At 44.4% G+C, this 22,179-nt stretch overlaps 1 protein-coding gene across 5 annotated transcripts; it reads right to left on the bottom strand.

Moving 5' to 3' along the window:
- Positions 1-42: 42 nt before the first annotated feature.
- Positions 43-22,039, bottom strand: STOX1 (storkhead box 1). 5 transcript variants are annotated; one of them, XM_038140517.1, is made up of 4 exons: positions 18,716-22,039; positions 5,339-5,491; positions 1,604-3,845; positions 43-552 (listed from the first exon to the last, which is right to left on the bottom strand). In XM_038140517.1, exons 2-4 carry the CDS (start codon positions 5,469-5,471, stop codon positions 513-515), a joined length of 2,415 nt encoding a protein of 804 aa, XP_037996445.1. In that variant the 5' UTR covers positions 5,472-5,491; positions 18,716-22,039; the 3' UTR covers positions 43-512. The 5 variants fall into 5 exon arrangements, with proteins under 5 accessions (XP_037996445.1, XP_037996442.1, XP_037996441.1 ...); XM_038140514.1 differs by lacking the exon at positions 18,716-22,039 and adding an exon at positions 6,393-6,968; XM_038140513.1 differs by lacking the exons at positions 43-552; positions 18,716-22,039 and adding exons at positions 559-748; positions 6,393-6,970.
- Between the last annotated feature and the right edge of the window lie 140 nt (positions 22,040-22,179).

Below are 22,179 nucleotides of genomic sequence, written 5' to 3'. Positions count from 1 at the left end.
GACACGGTCACAGAACCTTGGGATTGAAGGAATTTTTGTAGTAACCAGGTTTTGTTTTGTTTTCTAGCGGGGAAAGTGAAGCGTGTGCTGATTTCTGTGGCACAGGTAGGAAACACTTTCCAGAGTTACAGTGTGAAACAGCCCTGTCCAACTGCAGTTCCTATTGGAGAAACAAACCCCCTCCAGGTCAGTGGTTTGGTCTGAAGGGAGAATGCAGTTCTCACTTTATTGTCACAGGGACACACAAAACATTATTAAAGGTGGGGCAAACAAAACACACATGACCTTTCCAAACGCTACTGTCAAAAGTTCTAACTAACAGCTTTGATTTAGAGACTGCCTCACTGATGTGACCAGCTGCATTGACAGTATGGTTGCCTTGTTACAAGGAAAGTTTACCAATCTCATTAAAAAAAAATCAAATATTCACAACCAGAGTTGGAGGAAGGAAGGAATTTTTTGTTGCAATTGTCCTTTCACTTGTCCTCCTTTTTGCATTGTTATTTATACTTTTAGAATTTGGCAGGGAGCTTCATCTTCTTTTCAGTCCACCTAAAATAATATAATAATCAGAAGTCAGACTCCACATTCCAAAAATGTCCTGAGTTGGCTTAGCTTTTAGTGCCACAGATGGGCATGTACACACACAGTCAAAATGGTCCTCTGAAATGCATTTTGCTGAAGATTTCAAGTCTTCGTGTCCAAGTAATACACAGGAAATGTGCTGGGAAGGGTGCACAGCCAAGAGCTGCTCAAGGGAAACATTAGCCATTAGCAGGATTCCCTTAGAAACTGTAGTCTGTGGTTTGTTCCTTCACGTGCTGGCTTCTCAAGGGGATGGTACAAATGTAATGAGGACTCCAATGGTTTAATTACAGTTAAATACCACTCATTTAAGATATTAAGAATATGTGCTGCTGTTACCAAAAAAAAAAAAAAAAGATGTGATTTTTAACATAGATTCTTGTCAATTTAGTTAAGGTTTGGAGGTCTCCATGTACAACTGTGTTACAGTTGGTTTCATAGCAGTTTCTTTTCCATTAATGGATTTTCAGGTGTAATTACAGGCAGAACGTACCCCGTGAAAGCTCGGGTGATGTACACGTTCTGTCTGTGGTGAGCAAGTCAAATGGTATTTTCTGCTTTAAATTTCCACTGGGTCTCTATTCTTTATGCACAGCTGGAGGATCTGGGACAATATCCAGTGTCAGATGGGGAGGTCTGCGTGAGCTGAACTGCCTGCAGACAGGAGCTTGTCAAACACAGCGTTTAACACTGAACTTATCAAACACCCTGCTTCTTAACATTTCTGCCCCAGGTCATCTCTACCTGCAGGACAGAACTTCTGCTGTTTTCCTGCCTCATGAAAACAACCGCAAAATACAAACAGCAGCAATTTAGGGAGAATGTTCCTGTTAAAGGAATTAGCAGAACTATACTGTTTGGGTATTTCTGGATCATAACAATGAAGTAAAAAAAATATATATTTTTTTTTACAAATGTTGTTGGGGAAGGGGTTTGTGATTTACTGCAACATTTCTGCCTAAATCTGATGGTTGCTCTGGAGATAGAGCATCTAACTTAGTGTCACGTGCTTTCTTACCTTGGGGAGTCAATTCCACTGTCTCCTGTAATGCTGTGGTTCTCTGTCCCTTCTGAGTGTTTCTGTTCTGGGGTCACAGGACGTGTGTTCTTTACCAGCTGCTCTTTTTGTCCTGGGGGGTTTCTCACTCCTTTGGTCCGTGAGCCCTGAGCACAGCGTGCTGCTCCTTGGCCCACCTCACGGGTGAAGTTCTGCAGAGTGCCAGCATCGGAGGCAGCCTGGCAGAAGTCTGCCACAGCTGAGCCCTTCCCACATTCGGTGAGGCCAGTTCCTTCATCCTTTCTGTGGCCTTTCGGAAGAGCCTGACTGCCCAGCCAGCTTTCCTCTGTGCAGTCTGGTTTAGGATGCTCCTTTGAGCCACCTGGTGTATCACATGTATGAACGCTTGTGTCGTGCTGGGCAGGGCAGGTACCAGCCTGAGAGGCTCTTAGGGACACAGCTGTGCTCCAGTCTCGTGTGGCTGACAAGGCATGGCCAGGGGCCAGGTGTTCAGAATTCTCATCCAGATGTGACGAGGTACAGGTGTCACCGTCACGTCCCTTTCGGTGCAGAAGATGGGAGTTCTCAGTAGACCCTTCCCTTTCCAGCTCCGTTGATCCAGGATGGCTGGCACAGTCATGGTTAAATATAAGTTCACTCTTTTTATCAGTCTTTGGTCTGTATTTCACACCATTTTTTGGGGCCAGGTTAACACTGGCCGTGTAATTTGGAAGATGGACATTTTGAAAGTCACTGGCTGTTTGATCTAAGAGCTCACACACAGTGTCTGCTTTGCATCTGCAATGCTCGTCTCTCAGGTAGAATGGAAATTTTGCATCTTCTTTGCACACACCTTTATCTTCAACGTAGGAGCAAGGGGACTTTTTTTTAACTGTTCTTTTATAGACATTTTCTTTGGAAATGTTACTCTCCAGGAAGTATCTAGTTCTGTTATCTATTTGCAGATTACTGCCTTGTGGACAGCTACCATTCTCACCCAAACTGTCTTTCTTTAGTTGAAGGTCGGACCTGTTAGCATGGAGTAGGTTGTTTTGCTTAGCTTTGCCAGCCTCACTTTCTGCATCCAGCCTTTCAGTTTCACAGCCAAAGGGTCCTGAGGAGGCCAAGGACTGTGGCCTATGGAAAGCCCTTCCTCCCTTTTGAGTCTGGCACTTCAGCTGACTCTTAGCACCACCTTGGTGCCCTCTGCCATGAAAGCTGCGAGGTCTCCATGGCAGACCCTGGAAAGGATTCTTGATCTGCTTCTTGTATATCACGTGGGATTCCCCTGCTGCATCAGGTGGCTCTTGGTTTTTGATGGGCAGTGGAAAGCTCTCTTCCAGTTTCACGTTTTGGGATGTTAGCTTCACTATGTGAGATTTCCTGCTGCTCCTGCTCATCTGCTTTTCCCTCTTTGATTTGGTTTTCCTGGTGCATTTTGCTGTTTTACTTGGTGCCTGTTGAATACAATCCTTTGAAAGATGGTTTTGCCTGAGTGTTGACACTTCAGCCGAGGTACCATTACCAATATATTTTTTCTCTTTACTGATACCTTTTTTCTGCTCCTCGAACTTCTGCATTAATATTGTGTGTTTAATCAAATTTTCAACTGTAAGAGTAGGGTTAATACGCTTGATGATTTCATGTTCAATATCACGTGGAATGTTGTCTAAGTCATCTTCATCCCTGACTGGCCACTCCTGGGGAGGAAACTGGCCTGAAAAAGTGGAGTACTCCTTCTTGTGTTTTTCTTTCTTAGAACCACTTCTCCAGAAAAGGCCAAGGCCAAACATTTTGCTTTTCGGTTTTGCTTTCACAGATGTCAGGGATCTGATGGTGTCCCAGGAGTGGTTCTCAGCAGATGGGGAAATGCCTTGAGTTCGAATTGTAGGCTTCAGTTCACTGCAGCCTCTCTTTCCCGCTCCATTAGATCCATGGCTCCTCACCTGCCAATGCCTTTGTTCACAGGGTGTATTTTGGTCAGGGTAGCAATGGCAGGATCTGTAACAGGGTACTGTAGGAGTGCTTTCTTTCCCTAGGTGTGCACAGGGCTTAATGTTTACCAGGTCAGTGATGGAAGGTGATGAACAGCAACGTCTGTCCTCCAGCAGCATCCTTCTGTTGTCTTCTGTGGCATCATTTGTGATAAAGTAAGTGTTGGGAGTCACAATGAAATATCCTTCTCCTGTATGATAGATTTTTCTTTCCTTAATTAGAGTGCCAAGGATATTATATAAGGCGTTGTGGGAGGGCACTGCAATGCCTAGAACAAAGAGACAGATACTTCAAATCAGAAACAATTTCTCAAATAAAATGGGTTCTGGCCAAAAGATTTCTCTCTTACAGCAGCCCTGAAATCATCTGAAAATGAAACACCCAAAGCATTTAGGTAAAGGCCAGCTATGTTGCCACTGCAGCACCACTGTGAGGGAGCAAGGATGTTGTCTGTGTCTGTCAGAATATGATATTCATGAGAGAGGCTTTCTGCCAGGTACAAACCAAACAACCTCTTGTTCAAAGCATTTCCCTCCTGGCATGTTATTTAACAGGGGCTTTCATCACTGTCTGAAGTTTCTGGTGTAGTTTGGTCAGATGTGAATTTATTACCTCACTGAGACTGGTCTCTGCTGCAGTTTTCCATCAGGTGTCACAGTCTCAGAGTCCTTAGTCTAGTCACAGCTGACCTCCTGCTCACAAAATTAAGAACTTCCAGCAAGGTGAAAACACAGCAAGAAATACCTTCAGACCCTACAAACTTTGAGAATGTTGCTTCTGGCTGACCTATAAATTCTGCCTTGTGGTTATCACAGTGCACTTACTGAGCGCAACGCATTCCTGGCATGATTCTGTGTCACTTTGTGGGGTTGCATTAATATTTTTCCCACCGGTTAAAACGCCCACCAGATCAGCCTATAACATTCACAGAGCTGTAAGATTAAGAGGACTCGAAAGAAGCAGCTCAGTATCAAACAAAGCAGCCTCCTGAGAGGGCCAGAATGAGCCTCTTCAAAGTTTCAAACACAGTAGCACTTTGATATTGCAGATCTAAGGGAAATGGGATATTTTTCAGACTTATAGAAAACAGTTAATAGAAGTGGCTGCCAACCCCTCAGAATCACAGAATACTCTGAGTTGGAAGGAACCACAAGGATCATCAAGTCCAACTCTTAAGTGAGTGGTCCATATGGGAATCAAACAACCTTGGCATTATTTGCACCATGCTCCAAGCAGCTGGGCTAGAAGTGAAGAACTAAAGATCACTTAGTGTAAGTAATTTCCTTTCAGGAAGGAAAGGGCTAGAATACGACCAACAAACCTGAATTCGAGGCTGGTTATAGTTTTTGATAGCAACATCAGATGTAGACTCCTACCCAGTCCCTTTGCAGTCAAAGTCAGCTGTGTTCCTGTCTCCTAAAGGAGGACTTAGAGTCTCTGTGATCTAACAGTCTGTTTTATGCTGTTCCATGTCTAGCACCTAAATACCACTTCTGTGCTTTCCCACCCTCTAGGAAGGGCATACTCTTAACTACAGTCAGTTCCCTCTAATTCTCAAAGATTTATTACATCTGTGGAAAGGATTGCATTCGAGTCAAGGCAGTGACACTCACAGATTGATGGGAGGTATGCACGTTCATGTACCTACCAGTTCCCTGTTAACTGTACTCCTTCACCTTGCCCTGATCCCTTGTCCAATGTCAGAAACTCAAACTTGATGATACAGACACTTTTTAAAGGAGGGAGAAACAAACAACTTACCTGGATAATTTTTCACTAACTGCTCCAATAAAGTTTCCTGAGTGACCACCACATGATCTGCATTCATGTGTGATATGGTCCAGCATATTCCTTCTGCCAAAGGAACAGAGCGTGGCTGCGAGAGAGGATTCATGAGAGCAGGGGTCACATCACCTAAAGGAAAACAAAATTATTTGAATGGAATAGTGCATCATTTTTTTCTATTAGCTGTGAAAGATTTGCACTGAAAATTTCCCTTATCCTCAGCTAATTTTCTTTGGCAAATTACTCGGAAATATTTCTGAGAGGAGGGAGGTGGTGCTAGCACTTGTCAAGAGCCTTTGTAATGAAGGAAACAGAAGGTTGCCTTAAGCACAGTAGTTTGTTTGGTATAAAATTCCAGCCAAAGTCATAATTTAGATTAATAAACAGGGAGCTGAGAGAGAGAATTATTTCTGATGACTGCTGATTTTTTAGAAGACTGCTTACACGTTAAACCATGCAGAACCTGTATTTCTCCAAGTAGCTAATGGGGAAAAGGTCAACATCCAATGAGCTAAGTACAAAATGTTTTCACCAAGTCAGAACACAAGGAAAAAAAAATACAAGTAATAGGCTTTGTCCCTGGTCTTGCACATAAAATTGAATACAAATTGTAAAATGCCACTTTTAGACTGGGTTCTAGAATGAGAGATTATTTAGTAAACTGGGTAGAGAGCAAAAACTCTTATTACAGCTGCATGCATTCTTTAGGCTACCTCACTATCTGTCCTGGTAAGAGACAAAAACGTTGTTCTTATTCTGCATGACAAAAGCAGAAGTTTGGAGGGGCCAAGAGTGTGGCCCCTCTGCCCCAGTAACTCTGCAACCCCAGCCCAGAGGGCTGAAAAGGGTCTTAGTCCTCCAGCTCAACTCCCCCATCCATAAAACACAGATACACTCTGACCTCTCCCCTTCCCACGGCGGCAGAGGACAAGCCCAGCAAGGACTCCTGACACGGTGCCTGTGCGTGCTGTGGCTGAAATAAGTATTTCCCCTGAAGTTGTTGATGACGAGGCACAGAGCAGGGACTCACCTGAGGTCTGTGCACACAGTGAGCCAGTGACTGCATACATCTCCTCAGACAAAACAAAAAACCAAACTCTCCCTCTTTCTTCTTTTTTTCAGTCAGAGTAATGGTCTGCTCCCACGACCAGGTGATGTTCTGTGCTCCCCTGGCTGTGCCCAGCTGCCAGGCAGGCAGAAGGCAGCAGGGGCTCCTGGTTCCTTCACAAGGATAACCCACTGTTAAACACTAACAGGAATTTTCCCCCAAGTAAAAAGCGACGTTTTAGATTAAGCTATGTTCACGTTTAACTAAACCACCGTTGTCTATTGGATGACACTGTAACCCAATATTTATCCTCTAGGCAGAGAACTACAACACAAACACTTCTCTGAGTAAATGTAATACACAACATTGCTTTGAAGAGCTTGACCTTTGTTTTACAACTGCTGCTATATTCAACAAAAAGAGCTCTGAAAAGAAAATCCTGGCATACAGTTTCCTCGGTGGTGTTGCTAGGAAACTCCTTGCAGGTGCAGAAACCATTGCAAGCTTTCTTTTTCTATGGGAAAGGCCGTCAGCGTTCAGTAATGACTCCTGTGAATAGTTTGCTGTCTGAAGTCTGCTGTGGGCACACCGTGCTGCTGCCAATTTGACCATTTGTTCCTGCAGAGCACCAGACTGCTAAGGAGTAAAATACCAAGTGTAATTAAAATCTGTTGATTATCTTTATAGTTAGTATCTTGCTGTTGTTGTCTGTCTCTGTTCTGCCACATCAAATCCAGTGCCTCCATTCAGGGAAGCTGTTTCAGAATAATATTCAAAGCATTAAACAAAAGCCAGTTTGATACTGAGGGAATTTTAAAAAATCTAACACCATGTTTGAACACAAGTCTAAAATGTTGCAGAGTCAATAGTGCACACATCCTAACAACATAAATATTAGATATCATTCTCCCCTGACTTTGAAATAAAATCTGAAATTGTGAAAGCAAGAATTAGGTCATCGGTGACATTGATGAGGCCCAGGCAGCACCCTACAAGTATCTATCAAGTTCTTATGAAAAATTTTGTAGATTTACTTTGCATAGCTAAATAACTGGTGTTGTGCTTCAAATAGTCTCCCAAGTTCATTGGAAATACTTAAAAGCTGCATTCCTTAGATTTGCACGTGGAGAAGACCTATCAATTTGTGCAAGCTCTGTCTCATAGGCCTGATGCAAAATCACCAGAGCAGCATTTTCATTAAAGCTCCTTAGGAGCTGTCCTCAAAGCCCCCCTGCAGAATGCCCTGCCCGCTTCCCTACTCTACATAAATCTGATGACAATCACCTTCACCTTCCTGCCATCTTCATAGTCTTAGGAGGGCCTTGCCTACACCTCAGTGAGGGCACTGCCAGCAGTCAGGAACGGAGCTTGGCCCCTGCTGGTCTGAACACAGCCTCCTTCCCTCCACACCCCGCAGCTTTTGCAGAGCCACATTAGCTAAAGCCAATCTCGGCAGCCGGCCAGGGCTCAGGTGTTCTTATCCTTCCATTTGCTTTACAGGTCTGCTCAAACTCTGCTCATTACCTGGACACCTAAAACCCAAGAATACCCTTTTTGGAGCACTTACTGGTTGCAGTGTAGGAAATCATCTGTAATATGAGCATTTCAGCGCACAGAAAAGCCTCTGGTTATTCTTGACTAGCACAAAGTGATTTTTGTTCCATCTCTGTAATGTGAGCATTATCATTTTTCACTGAGTTGTTTAACAGTTGCACAGTTTGTGCATCTTCAGGCTATTCAGAAAAATTACACACAAGACAAGTTTATCTGGGTGAAACCCAGGCTAATTCTGGGGAATTGAACAGAGAGGCATTTGTTACAACAGCACTCAATTTACTTCTTAAGAGTTCAGGTAAACTGTTCACAGAACAATAAAGGACTAGGAGTAAATCCATTCCAGAAAAAAACCCAAAACATCTGTTGGGCAGAGGAGACACAGCACGTGGAAATAGAAGATTGATGTTTCTGTTTTGTAGTTGGGAGAATCTATCATGGAATGGATTATACAAAAGATGCCACAGATCCTGTGCCTCTCTGCATGAGAGCCTTGGCTTGTTCGATGTAATTCACTTTTTGCAGAAGATCATAAGCAAGAGCAGTACTGCTACCACTGCAAGGCTTCTGCTTTTCTCTAGACTAGAGTGCATCATAATCACATTTTACAGCAAAAATCACATATTAAAATTTTGTTCCTTAAAATTCTTTAATAAGAACATCACAGAAATTTGGGAACTCCAGCAAAACCCTTTTTGAACATTAATGAGTTTACAAGATGTGTTCTTATTAAAGAATAAAAAATCTATATAAATTGTAAAGGCAGTTAAGATTAACATTTTCAATTTTAAGTATGTAACAGAGAAACTCTTATTTTGGCACAAGTACTCTGTACTGGTGCTGTACTAGGTCCTGTTTTCAGAAACATCCTTTTAGTGAAGCAAAGAGTAAATGGTTCAATTAAATGAAACTGTCAGATCTTGTAATGTGTCTAATCTACTACTGAAACAAACAAAAGCTCTCAGCAAATATCTGTTCTTTGATTATTTTGTACAACCCTCAGAGAAACAATTAAGTGTCACTTTCAGGCCACCAACACTTCTTCAGCTGACATCAAAGAAGCTACAAGCACATGAAAATGTCATATTTCTGTACCTACTGATTCTTGCCAGGACAGACATTCCCAAATTAGGACATTTAGGCAAAGAGTGCCCTCCATTTGGTCACAATTTTCTGGTTTTTATAGTCCCAAAATTTCTATGAGCAACTTATCCTTACTCAGTTCTTAACTTTTTATTCCTTATAACTTTCAAAGGATGATGCCATACAACTTAATAAGAAGCAAACAAAAACCAACAAAAGCCAACTGCTTTTTCTGCCTTCCCAACAACACATGAAAGCCTATTCCCAAGTGCAAGTGTTAACAAATTTTTGGAAATACGACTTCTAAGTGCTTTCTGAGGTTCCTGCCCAAGAGCCATCATGAAATCCTTACTCTAATCTTAGTGCTAATGGCAACCCAGAGCCATAATTTCTTTCACCAGCTAATAAAAAACCCCACAGGATGATATGGTGAGGACAAAACAAGACTCAGGAGGAACAGGAAGAGCTCTCTCCTGCAACCTCTGCCCAAGTGCCCAGGCAGGAACAAGTCACACAGCAGACACCAATGCACTCATGTGGTACAGTTTTCCTAAAGTGAGCACAGTGGGCAAGCTTTTGCCATTGAAATGTCTATCTCTGACTTCCAAAAAGATGAACCCTTCACCTCTTAGCAAGGGCACTGACCTGTCCAGGTGGATGCTGCAGGAGCATCTTGGGAGCAGGTTTCAAGCTCCACTGGCGCTGCCTGAACACATTGGCAGGAATGCAGCTCCAAATGCACTGTTCAAGAGAGCACAGCCCAAGGTGTCCAGAGATCTGCACTTCACCCACAGCTGGCACAAAAGCCAACAAGCAGAACTGCACAAGCACGTCCACCTTTGGGGCATTCACTGCAAAACTGGCAGAAAAATTCAACTACGAGCACCAGCACTGCAGATAATTATTTTTCATATAATGGAGCATGCTGATGGCTGTTCAGTCCATTCATGTATGCATTGAACACACAGAGCACAGCTGATAGCAAGGAAGGTCATCTTTAACTGTTTCAGCATTTAGTGTCAGGCTTGGTGGTAAAAGACAGATTGATTCAAAACGTTCATTGCAAGGAGACAAAAAATAACACAAAACTAAACAGGCCCAAGCAAGTTGCAAAACAACCACCATGGAGCCAAACAACAGAACAGGAATAAACAAGGCACTGGCAGTGTCTCTAACTCCTTTAACTGTCCTGAGGTGCTGCCATCCACTGCTGCAGGAATTTGACACAACCACAGCTTTTCCACTTGGCCTTATCCAAAAAATCCCCTTCGCAACCCTGGCATTTCCCCACTAAAACTGCTCTCCAGCTGTGCCCTCTCTTCTGCAATGAATCTCAGAAATTCAAATAGCTCTTTAATGTCCAAAGCTTTGTTCTAAGCAGCAAGCAGTAATGGGGGTTGGCTAGGTGTTTACCTCCAGAGTGAAAGATTCACTGTAAAAGCATCGGGATGACGCTGTGCATTCCTGTGCCTGTACAGCTAAAGGTCAGCTCCAGCTGCTGCAATATTCCTGCTGCCTCCTGTGCCTGGAAGTGTGCTGGCACATAAAAGGCAGACATGAAAAGTATACAATGTGATGCTTGGAAGTAAGATACACCTATGGTCGTGTTTCCCTTCCCCAGAATGAACCGACATTCACTTGGCACAGTCCCTGACTTCAGCTCACACATACCCCAGCCCAGGGCAGTCACGTTCCAGGCTTTCAGAGGAGCAGCACCCACAGAGCTGTCCAAAGGAGAGCACAGCTCCCTGCAAAGGTTTTCCAGCAAATCCTGGATCAGGGCGACAGAGCTGAAGACGGCTCAGTCCCAGGCAACACCGGTCCCAGTCCCACCCCATGCAGCAGAGGCTGTCAGAGCTTGTGCAGTGGGAGCTTCCCTTGGACCCAGGCCCCTCGCTTGGATGAGTTCAGGAGCCACCAGCACACCACGCAGGGGAACTAAGCAGGCCTCAGATCTTGTTTTAGGACAAATCCCATGGCAAGGAGGTTTTTCATTCAGCTGAGAACAAGACTTCATTGGTATAGGGGCAACTTCACACCTGCCCGGGATGTTCATGGATGTGCACAGCCACTTTTCCTTCTACTCTCTGTAAATGGATATCCAACCTTAAGGATGTCCCCTTTACTAGAAAATAACTTTCTGCACCCTTTCAGTAGGCTGCAATTTATGGTCCACGGGGAAAAACAAAACAAAACAAACCTGTTCAGAAATGAAAAGCAGCATCTTTACCACCATAAGAGGTCTCAGAGGAATTATTTGGATACTGCAGATCAAACAGCACTATTCTGAACTTGAGGACTTTAGTCTGCAGTTCCCAAAACTGTCTCCATGGCTTTAGTGCTAAAAAAACACCCTTTCCATGTTTCAGTTAATCCAAATTTCAAATCCAAATTTTTCATGTCATAGAAGAACAACAGTGCAACTGAGCAACTCCACGGTATTACAGAGGACTCAGTAAATAGTAAATTAGTAAATAAAAGTTTTTTCAAAAGCCAGTTTAGCAGAACACTAACGGTGAAGATACTGGGTTGTTGAATCCCACAGACCAAGGTGAAGCCTCCAAAGGAAATTACAGAGATGTGCATGTGTCTGCGGGATGCTGAAAGTGTAGAACAATTTCAGGGGCAAAAATAAGTTATACAGTCTATGAAGTAGCTAAGGAATAGGGGCAAATTCAGCAGGACACCAAGATGGGCAGGCCTGGAGCACCTGCCCTGGTGGCACAGCTGAGGGAATGGCTCTTGTAGAACCTGGAGAAGCAGCAGCTTTGGAGGGACCTGCAGCAGCCTCCTGAGAAGATGGAACCAGGCTCCGCACAGCAGAGTGTGGCAGGACAATGAAACAGCAGAGGTTCAGATTCGCTATCCTGGAAACCTTCTCAGCTTTAAGGACAGCACAGCAGTGGAGCAGCGTGCCCAGGGAGCTTGTGCACTGTCCAGCCCCAGCAGTCCCCAGGCTGTGACCGAGTAAAGCCCAGAGCAGCCGGGTCTGACCCCCTTTGAGCAGGAACAGCGCAGTGCAGCAGTCACCTGGGCCAGCTGGGGCCATACCTGTGCCTCCCACAGCCACCCTGCCTTCTGTGGCCCAGAGCAAGGGCGCTTCTGACCTCCAGGAGCTGTGAGGATTTCTGGGCTGACAGCGAGTTAGAGAAACAAGGTTACACTGTCCTCACACGGGCAATGCCAAGCAGAGCCCATGTGAGAGAACCGTTGGTTTTCTCTTCAGCTCTCAAATAGGTAGCTCCTGTATTCTTACCTTTTTTTGCATAGCTGAACTCCAGATGTAGCTGGAGACTCCAGCACGGCTCACTGCGAGTGCTGGTGCTCTGCACTGCAATGGAGTGCACGTGTGCTGAAGCAAGATGGCAGTACAGAAAAAGCTAAAAGTAGCCTTGAAATGAAGTCTCTGATTCTGAAACCATATCAAAGACCACAGCAGAAGCACTACAAACTAATGCAATTTATTTCATTAACTTCATTATATTAAGACAAACTATTGTCTTGTCTGACTGAGACAGAAAAAATTAGGCCTGCTCAAATTACCCTGATTCTAAAAGAGCATTAAGGCAGTTAAGATCTGCCTTTCATGATTCAACGTGCAAAAATTCAAAAGACTGAGGATATAGCTCAGCTCAGCCTATTTTCTTAAATTTTTTTCTCACCCAAAAGACAGAAGCAACAGCTTTTGCTGCTGAAAGTCTTTAGCACCAAGAAATACACCATGCATACCAAGTTCTTTCCAACTAATCTGCTTAGAGATTATTAAAAAAAATCAGAGTAAATGAAGTTGAATAGGGCTTATTATAAAAAATTATACAGTTCTGTTCAGTGGTACTTGCTAAACAGTGTGATTAGAAACTGCTGTTGGGGTAGTGTGAAAAAAATTGCATGCACAAGTGCTTTTACAGTAATTCAATCTGAGCAGATCTGGTAAATGCATCAGGATTCTGAAGAACATCACAGGCCCTGGTACCTTGCTGCTGTGAGTTCAGTCAGTAGTCAGTATAGCATTTAAGGCCAGGGCAATTCATGTTCTCCTGAGAAAGGGCTTTTGTAATACAGGATTAACACCTTAGTAAGAATTTTATATGGACATGCATTAAACATGCAGGGGTATTGTGTGAAGTCAGTGGTAAGGGCTAAATGCCAGCTAAAATTAGGTACTAAACATTATGAAATGCTGTAAGTTTTACACAATCCTTACACTGATAGAATTCGATCAATAGCAAATAATAACAAGGTAGATAAAAAGTTCCTTCCAAGAGCACAAATGTTTTCTTCCCTTTTTCCTCCTTAAAATATATCAGCAGACTCACCACTGGAACAACTGTGATTACAGGTAAAACCCAATTACAACAGAATATGCAAGTAAGTTTGTTCTAAATCAGGTGCCTTACTGAAAATAACTTTTAAAGTAGTGTTTGACAACAAAACTGTTAGAAACTCAAACTGTTCTTCGTGTTTGGCAGCCTATCCACAGCAGTGCAAAATAAAGCACCATTTTAGGTCATCCACTCTTTTCAGGCCTGATAAAAATAAAAAGACACAGAATTCTAAATAACCCTAACCAGTTCAATGCAAAGCACGACCCCGTGCTGTGAGTTACATTTCACAGAAGCCAGCACCATTGAAGTACAAAATTATTCTCCTTTGACTTGTAAACCTACATCCCTGTTTGTGGGGCAGGATGAAAGACACTGGAAGAAAGGGACTCCAAAAGAAAGGAATCCCACGAGGCACATCCCCAGGCTCTTGCTGAGCTGCCATCCTCATTAAAGTTGTGTGTTCCTGTGTACAACTGCAGTGCCTGACAAACAACATCCACTCCAGAGTCCTGACCTTTTGTAGGCCAAACAGAAATCAGCCACTCACAAGGCCATAGTTTCATCTGTGGCTTCAGTAAACGTGCAGCAGGACCGTGCTGATCCTGATATTCGTCGCTGTGAACAAATTTAAATTACTCAAATGAAAACAAATCTGTCCTAAAAGCTTGCCAGGTAGCTTGGGGACAGGAATTTGTCTCTCATTTTAAGCCACTCTGAGAATTGCTAATAAGCAGGAAATGCTCAAATACCCAGCTGCAGATGGACCCCAGGTGTACTAGTGGCACTTCAAAACTCTTCCCAAAAGCTGGAACAAGCATGCAGAGAAGCTGACCATGAGGATCTCCACAGCCAGGCAGGCAGTGCCTGCTGAGCCCACTAAATAAGTTACACCTGGGAGCTAATACAGTTCCCCAAAGCTGTGCCAGCTCTTTGAAAGGTTATTGCAGGCCACAAGTACTGCAGAAGTTTTGCTCCCTGCTCCTCAAGATGTTGCTGAACATTTTCAGGAGATTCAGTTCCATCCCTCTCCTATCACAGGGATTCTGTTAGAGTATCAAAGCAGCTTCAGGGACTATCTGCCCATTTTTTAGCTGCTTCTCTGAGTGCTTCTCCTTATGTTCTGCGGGAGTCACACAAGGAAAAGTGAGGAGTTAGACCTATCAGATTACTCTACAAATGCACAAACAAGAGCATAAAACAATTCCTTGTCTGATCTCATTCCAGTTCATTCAATACCTCCAGCAAAAATGTATAAAATTCGACACTTTACAGAAAAGTGTACTGTCCTTTCAATGTCACTCTTCAATAGGATATTTCCCAAGAGATCCAAATTTCCAGCCTGCAGCAGAGCCCTCACTGGAAAAGGTGACCAGCACATTACCTGTCCACAGAAAAGTCCCAGTCTGCGTGGCCATCCCAGCTTCAGCCTAACCGGAAAGGACAGGGCTTTCTTAGCTTTCCTTGCGAATAATTTGTAGTGCTGCGACAGAGATGCTGAACCGACAGCAAATTCAGCCTCTAAAAGTTAAGCAAAAACGTTTCATTTCGATATTTGCTCTTCTACTCGACGGGAAGCACTAAGGAGTCGGGCTGTTCAGGCACATGGAAAATGGGGCTGGCAGAGAGAAGGCAGGCTGGGATGGCAGAAACGAGCTGGTGACGACAAGGACAGCAAGCAAGCAGCCACTGAGATGCATTCTCCTGGACTGTCACCCCAGTTTCTCTCTCCAAAGGCTCAGGAGGTCAGTGCGCTCAAATCGAGCATTTATAATACAATAATATCTCAGCTGAGAGTCCCCTGCTCCTCTCCCAGCGCGGCCCTGCATGCATCCCCCGGGCTGGACGGGAAAGGGGGGTGGGAGGGAGCAGTTCGCCCCTCGTTTGGTGAACAATTGACAGAACACCTCAGCTATACACGGGAGATGGTGCACAGAGAGCTGTCGGCATTCCTGCAGAGTTTGCTCAGTTATCAGATCAAGAGGTTTTAAAATTAGCCCCTGCTTCACCCTCTGAGGAAAATTTTAATTGCCGTGATTTTCCCCTTTTCTTCCCCTCCATCTCCCAAGAAGAAAAAAAAGCTCCTACCCAGTCCTGTGTGTGCCATTCATCCCACGGGACCCCTATCAGAAGGGACGAGAGAGACAGTTCTGGATTTTATCTGGGAATAAACACAGCAGGGCAGATTGTGTTAGTTACATGGTTTTGGGACTGAATTTTCCCTTTATTTGATTAAACCTCGGTGACCAGCGTGAGTCAAGGTGCAGCCTGTTCTGTGAAGTCAGGATGTCCAGCGCCCCGGTGTGTTTCCCTAGAACAAACCTCGTTTGAGCTGCTGGGATAAAGAGCAGCGATTTGTGGGACCACAGTGTCTTCTGATACAAGGAAGGCTCCTTGAGATAAGCAGTGAGGAGGAGTTCGGAGTGCCCAGGGCTTTAAACCCAGCACTAAACAGGGTCTGGATAACTCTTCACTGAAATGGGACTCGGCAAAATCAGCGCTGCGGTGCCGAGTGCCCCTTGCTTCTCATCTGCTGCCCAGCAAACGAGTGGTTGTGGGTTTAAAAGGAAAAACCTCGAAAGCATTGGCTCATTATTCTCATCAGTCTGAAAACTCGTTCCCAACTCTTTCCGTGTGCCACAACCCAGGATGAAGATACTGCAGGCTACGTGATTCCCATCTCTGGCACCTGGTGCACCCAGGTATTGGTGAAATTTCACAAATGCTGCTGGAATGTGCAGATGTATTGCTACAATTGCAGGAGATGTCTCCTAGGAGCCACAGTGCTTGGTTCCCAACATCCCAGCCTTTAGTCAGGAAACGTGAAAAACCCAAGCGGCTTCTTGAATTTCTCATTTTTGCAAACAGTTACATGACAGCAGAGAGATTAGAACTGCAGTAAAATGTTAAATCTGTTAAATACAGACAGCAAAACTGATACCAATAGCTTCATTTTATAAATATGGTAATTTCTTTTAAAAACCCAAAACCCAAGAAAACATTGCCCTTTGCATATTAGTTGTGTACTTGCTTTTCTTGCAAGGCACTTGCATATATATATATATATATATGGGAGAAAAGTAATCCAGAGCAGAAAATGGCCATTATGATGACTTTTGGAAGAGAAGGCATAGAATATATAATTTAAAATCAGAAAATTACCTAAATAAAGACACACAAATAGAAATTTTTTTCCAGTTAAGCTTCCAGAAATTCAAGTAAAATCATGAAAATGTCACTTCAACATTAATGTTCTGATAAAGTGAAATTCATAAAGACAAGTGAGAGAATGCTAACTTGTAAGAAACCCCTTTGGCTGTTACTGCAGCAAGAGGCAGGATAATAGGGGAAATAATCTAATTAATTTACCGAGGTAACTTACTTCTGTATTCTGTGCATCAGAAAAGAGGTTACTGGGATTAAGGGGGTTCAAGTTCTCCAAATCATCCCCAAGAGGCCAGCAATAACATATAATTTTTCATCAGTGATCTAAAACTTAACTGTAGTAAGAGAGAACCATTCCCAACGTACCCATGGATGTTACTGCTTTTTAGGTGGAGACTAACAAAGCACTCCTGTTCCTTATAACCCCTCTCCTTACCACCTGGATTGAGTTAAGAGGTCAGCAGGTTAATTTGTGATTAGGGAAGATGATCTCCAGCTGCCATTACCAGATGTTACCAGTTCGGTGAAGTTATCAGAGTGCCCAAGAAATGACTCAGGAAGAGAGAAATTTTATAGCCAGAAAATGGGGCTGCAACAGGGAGGGGCTATTCTATACAAATTATTGGGAAAGAGTAAATACCAGAACCAGGAAAAAAAGAATTATGTGATTTAAGTTAAGACAGTACTAAGAAATAATGAAGAGGTTGAACTAGCCAAGGATAACACAGGCTAGACATCAGATATTTTCCTGTTAAACGTTTTGAAATGTATCATTAAGAATTTCTCAGTCTTCCAAAAGTTGGCAATTTCTTTTGCTTTGAGAAAAAGTGCAGTTTTGAATTCTTTCTTGAAGAATTGCTAGTTAGCTTCAGCAAAAAGCTTTTGTGATCTAATTTCCAGTCCTGCTAGAAATGAAGTAAGATGCACTTCTAGATATAACTGAACTAAGATATATGGATTAGGAATATGAATTAAGATACAATTAATCCCTAGACAGAGAGGATTGCAGAGCTACCGTCAGGGAAAAGTAAAAATAAACATCTCCAATTGACGGCTATGAAAATCCCTACTAACCTTTGGAAATCCAACTGAAAAGAGATTTGTTTGCACCTCACCAAGTACTCCTCAGTTACTACTGAGCTGAAGAGCTGAATGTCTCCACTGCAGCATTCCTGGTTGGATTGTTAATGCTTCCTATCCTCGAGCCTTGGGAAAGTTAATGCAGAAAGCACTTCACATCAAAGCTGAGCTGCCACAAAGCAAGCCCTGCGCTGCTCGGGTATCCCTCACCTGCGCTGGGCTGGCAATGAGAGCTTGGCACCCCTACAGCGCCTTCCGCAGAGAGCAGTCCTCACTGACCCTGCCCAGACCACACAGAACACGGCAAGAACTGCGGCGGTCCTGTGGCGTTGTCACTGTCTGCCTCTGCCAAAGGTCGCTCAGACAAGAGCAGCCTGCCGGGATGCTCCGCAGGACAGACCGACACGAGCCCCGCGGCAGCAGGAGTAAAGGAGACTCCAGGGTTAATGACCCAAGGCTCCCCCACCCCGGCACCTGCAAAGGGATTTACTGACCAGAACCAACGCCCCGAGTGAAAACGGCAGGGCTGGGAGGCAGCAGCCGGTACCAGGAGCAGAAGTCTGACCCACAATCGTGACGCTAGCGGGTGTTTTCTGCAATTACATTGTCACTTTTCGCGACAAACTTGCATTAGGAACATTCAGCTGTACTTCCTGTGTAGACAAAGCCCTTCACTGCAGCCTGGTCTCTTTAGACTGCAGAGGTCACTAGAACACTCGGTTGCATATGTACTAACTGCAGGTAGCAAATGAAAATGATGGATAAACACTCACCAGTATGATGTAGTAAATATTAATGTGTATACTTAAATATTTAGTGTAGCTACTTGAATGCATCTGAGCCTGATTTCTCCTTAGCTATTTCATCATGTCCACTTTTATAAATTTTTAGAAAAGGTTAAAAGCATCATTTCGTGGGGCAGCTTTTTTTTTTTTTTCTTTCTTTCTGTTTTTTTTTCCTGTGTGTGTGTATGCACATTTCTGGAGGACGTAAGACTAAAAGCAGCTGCGGATTTCAGGCGCTCACACGGCACTGGGCAGCAGCGCCTGCCCCTGCGGGCAGCCATCCCCCCCCTCGGTGCCGTGCGCCCTCCGCCTTTACCTTCTCCAGCAGCAGCAGCAGGTCCTGGAGCTGAGTCTCAGGAATCTTGGTGCTGGCTCAATCCATCCCCTCCAGCCCCAGCGTTTTTTCCGATGCGTGATGCTTTGCTTAAAACGTCCACAAAGAAAGAAGCTAATTCAGTCTTCCACTAGTTATGAATGCACCTTACAGTTCATTTCACTCCCGAGCTCCAGACGCATTACATCCAGCCCCTTCTTCAGCACACCGGCACACCGGCTTCCTGCCCCATTTCTCCTCCATGCCCGGGGCCCAGTGTCCCTTGCAGAGCGCTCAGCCGCCACCACGGGCTCGGCTGCGAACCAGGCTAGCAGCAAACCCAGCCTGCCCCAGGGTCTGACTGATGGGGGAGGCTGTGCATTTGCAGAAAGCTGTCCTGCTGATGCTCTGCTTGCTCCCCACTTTTCCACCGGCCTGGCCACAGGAATTTTGCCTGCCGGGAGTTACAAGGCCAGTCACAAAATGCCAGAGGAGGAGTTAACCTGCCCCGAGGGTGGTTTGATGCTTCAGCTGATGAGGCCTCTGATGGCAGCTCAGGCTCCTGTGCTCGGCTCAGCCGGCAGCTCCACAAGAGAGGATGTCACCATCGGGGTCACACAGGCAGGCAGAACGCAGACAGAGGAGTCAAGATGAAAGCCAGTGTAGTCGGTGGCACCAGAGGGCTCCAGCACTGTCTCTGTGCCTCTGTCACTGTGGTCAAGCCCTGCCCCAGCTCTACCCCCTGCCCCTGCTGCTCCTAGCTCCAGGGCAGGGCACTCTTCCTCCAGAAAACCCCACTCTGGGCTTGAGGAACCTGCCTCTATTTTGCACTGAGATTTCACAGAGACAAAAGTCTCCCTCCCCCTTCTCCCCCGGGATCAGGGCTCCTGCCGTGTCTCAGGTTACACTTCCACTGGGGAAGGGCTGGCAGAGCACAGGCCAAGCTCCAGCCCTGCCCTGCGCGCTGGCTGCAGCACTCGCACAGGTTATTCCTGATCTGCAGAGCTCTGCACCCTCTCCTTCACCCCGCAAAATCCTTGCCAGACAAGGTAAGGGCACAGCTTGCTTTAGAGCCCGGTGCTCACAGAGGGACCTGGTGTCCAATCCAGTGTGCTATTAAGGGAGTTTTTATATGTTCTTAAATTCCATGTTGCATTAGAATCATCTTTTTTTTCAACTGTCTTCATTGAAAATAACGCCTAAAGTGGATTCATCTTCCTTTTCTTTAAAGGGTGAAGTAGGCAACAAAATAAATTCACTGCTCAGAACATCATCTGCACAGCCAGCTCTTATCAACACTACACATTGAGCCACTGCTACCCAAAAATCACACTATACAAATTTGGCTTTTGTCCATGGATCACCAGTATTGTACATTGCATGGTCCCCACACGTCCCCTTTTGTACTGTGCCTCCCTACATGCTCAAATCACAAGACTGAAAATGCTGACTGCACATTCTCTACAAGCATATTACTGGATCCCATGGCTGGTCTGAGAATTTCTAGATGTGCTGCCATCCATAGGTGTCCCAGTACTAACAGTCACTCCTTTTTCCTCTCCTTGTCATAATGAAAACGTCATGCCTCTCCTCAAAGAAAAAGAAAAATTAAAAAAAGAGTACTTCTTAGCTTGACTTCAGGAAGAACACCAAGAGAGAAAAATCAGGTTCAATACTGGTAAGCAGCTAGTCCATACTTTCATCTGTTTAGTCACATTACATATGGCTTTCTTATACCAGAGGGGATACTTGACAAAGGCAGCATTTTCTCTATTTATAGAGAATACCCTGAAGTTGCTTTTGCAAACTCTTTCCCAAGACTTCACAACTTGTAACATGAATATTCTAATAGTTACATTTAATGTTAATCAAGTGTTTAACTCGCCTGAATAGTACTTCAATAAAACAAGGCATGAGGAGAGAAGCTGAAAAGGAAGGTCTTTCATAGATGTAGACTGCCTTGTGAAACAGACAGGAGTCCTTCCAGCTGCTCAGGAGAGCTTCCACAGCTCTGTTGTATTAGAGTGTCCAAGCTGGAAGTGTAACAAGGCATCTGCCCAGCATGTACCTGATACCTGGAGGGAAAATTGCCTTCTCTCCTTCAACTCGTGCTCTGCGCACACGCACTGGACTGTTTTACAGCAAAGCAGCTTGCCCTGTGAGACAAGTGTGTTCTTGAGACCAGTACTGCAAGGTACTTCTTCTCCAGCTGCTCATTTCTACAACACACGTGGCAGCAATTTCTGCTATTTTAGATCTGCTCTGCTGGCTACCATCCAGCCTTGCTAAAAAGGGACCGAAAATGAAGGCTGCAATTCTCCAGCTGTCTCTGCCCCTTGCATGATAAAACAGGAATGTAACGGGATGGCCTATGTCAGGAAAACTAAAAAGATTTAAGCAATACAGGGAAGAAAACCCACTGAAACTCAAACAAATCCTGTATATCACCAAAAAAGTCGCAACAAAATAATAAAGCAAATTAGTACTTGAAAGATATCTGCTGAAAAGCAGGGTGGGGAGATTTCAGACTGGGATTCCCAGAGGTTTTTCCTCCTCCCCACTCTTCCCCTCTACCCAGCTGTTTGTGATGAAATGTGAACAGCCACTCAGTCAGCAGGTTCCCTGCATAACCTGGGAATCAATTTCCTATCACAACACCTGGCATTGGGAATCTGTCACCTTGGCTGGAATCCAGCCAAGGAAACTTCTACAATTAAATATCAAACTGCAGCAACAACAAACAAATCTACCCAGCAGCATTATTCTGCTGTCCTTTTAAAGAAAAGAATAAAAGAGAGCTAAACTAATATTTGACTACATACAACAACTTGCAACATTACTAAATCACACCTGCAAAGGTACTGATTCTTACACCTACTGTGGGGCACCTGATCCAAATCCTCAAACCAGTTAGAATTCTGTTACAGACAGTTTACAACCAGCAGGATACAAGAATTCAAAAGCAGCATCACAGTTTCAAGACAAGTTCAGGTATTAAATGCCTAGAAGTTCAAGAGCACCATTCAGAGACACAATTACAACGCTACCAGACACACAGTGTCAGGTGAGCTCTGGTGTGTTCCAAAGCTCTAGGTAACACTCGGCATGGTGATGCTGTGGATTATATAGAGGATGAATAAATAAGGGAAATTGGTTTTACTTGAAAGCAATGCATTTTGTTATTAGAACTTTTTACTACGACGACTTTTGTGCGACATATCAATGAGACCCAGGTATGCAGAAACATAAAAGCTTGTTGGGACAACACCAGCAGTTTTGGTAGCTGAGTGAAAGTATCCATTGTTTGTGGCATCTTTATTGTCACGCTCCGTGGCAATGTGCAAGTGCCAGCTGAACTCTGCTTGACCCACTTCTGCTCTCTGGAAGATACCAGTGTAAGTGCAGAGACTGTGCTACCTACACACTTCGCAATCTATTGCTGGCTGTAAGAGTCAGTCACTCAAAAT

This window comes from Motacilla alba, chromosome 6 (genome assembly GCF_015832195.1).
Source record: "Motacilla alba alba isolate MOTALB_02 chromosome 6, Motacilla_alba_V1.0_pri, whole genome shotgun sequence".
Classification (NCBI taxonomy): domain Eukaryota; kingdom Metazoa; phylum Chordata; class Aves; order Passeriformes; family Motacillidae; genus Motacilla; species Motacilla alba.
Note: the sequence above shows the minus strand (reverse complement) of the source record. Positions and strands in the feature narration are given on the sequence as shown.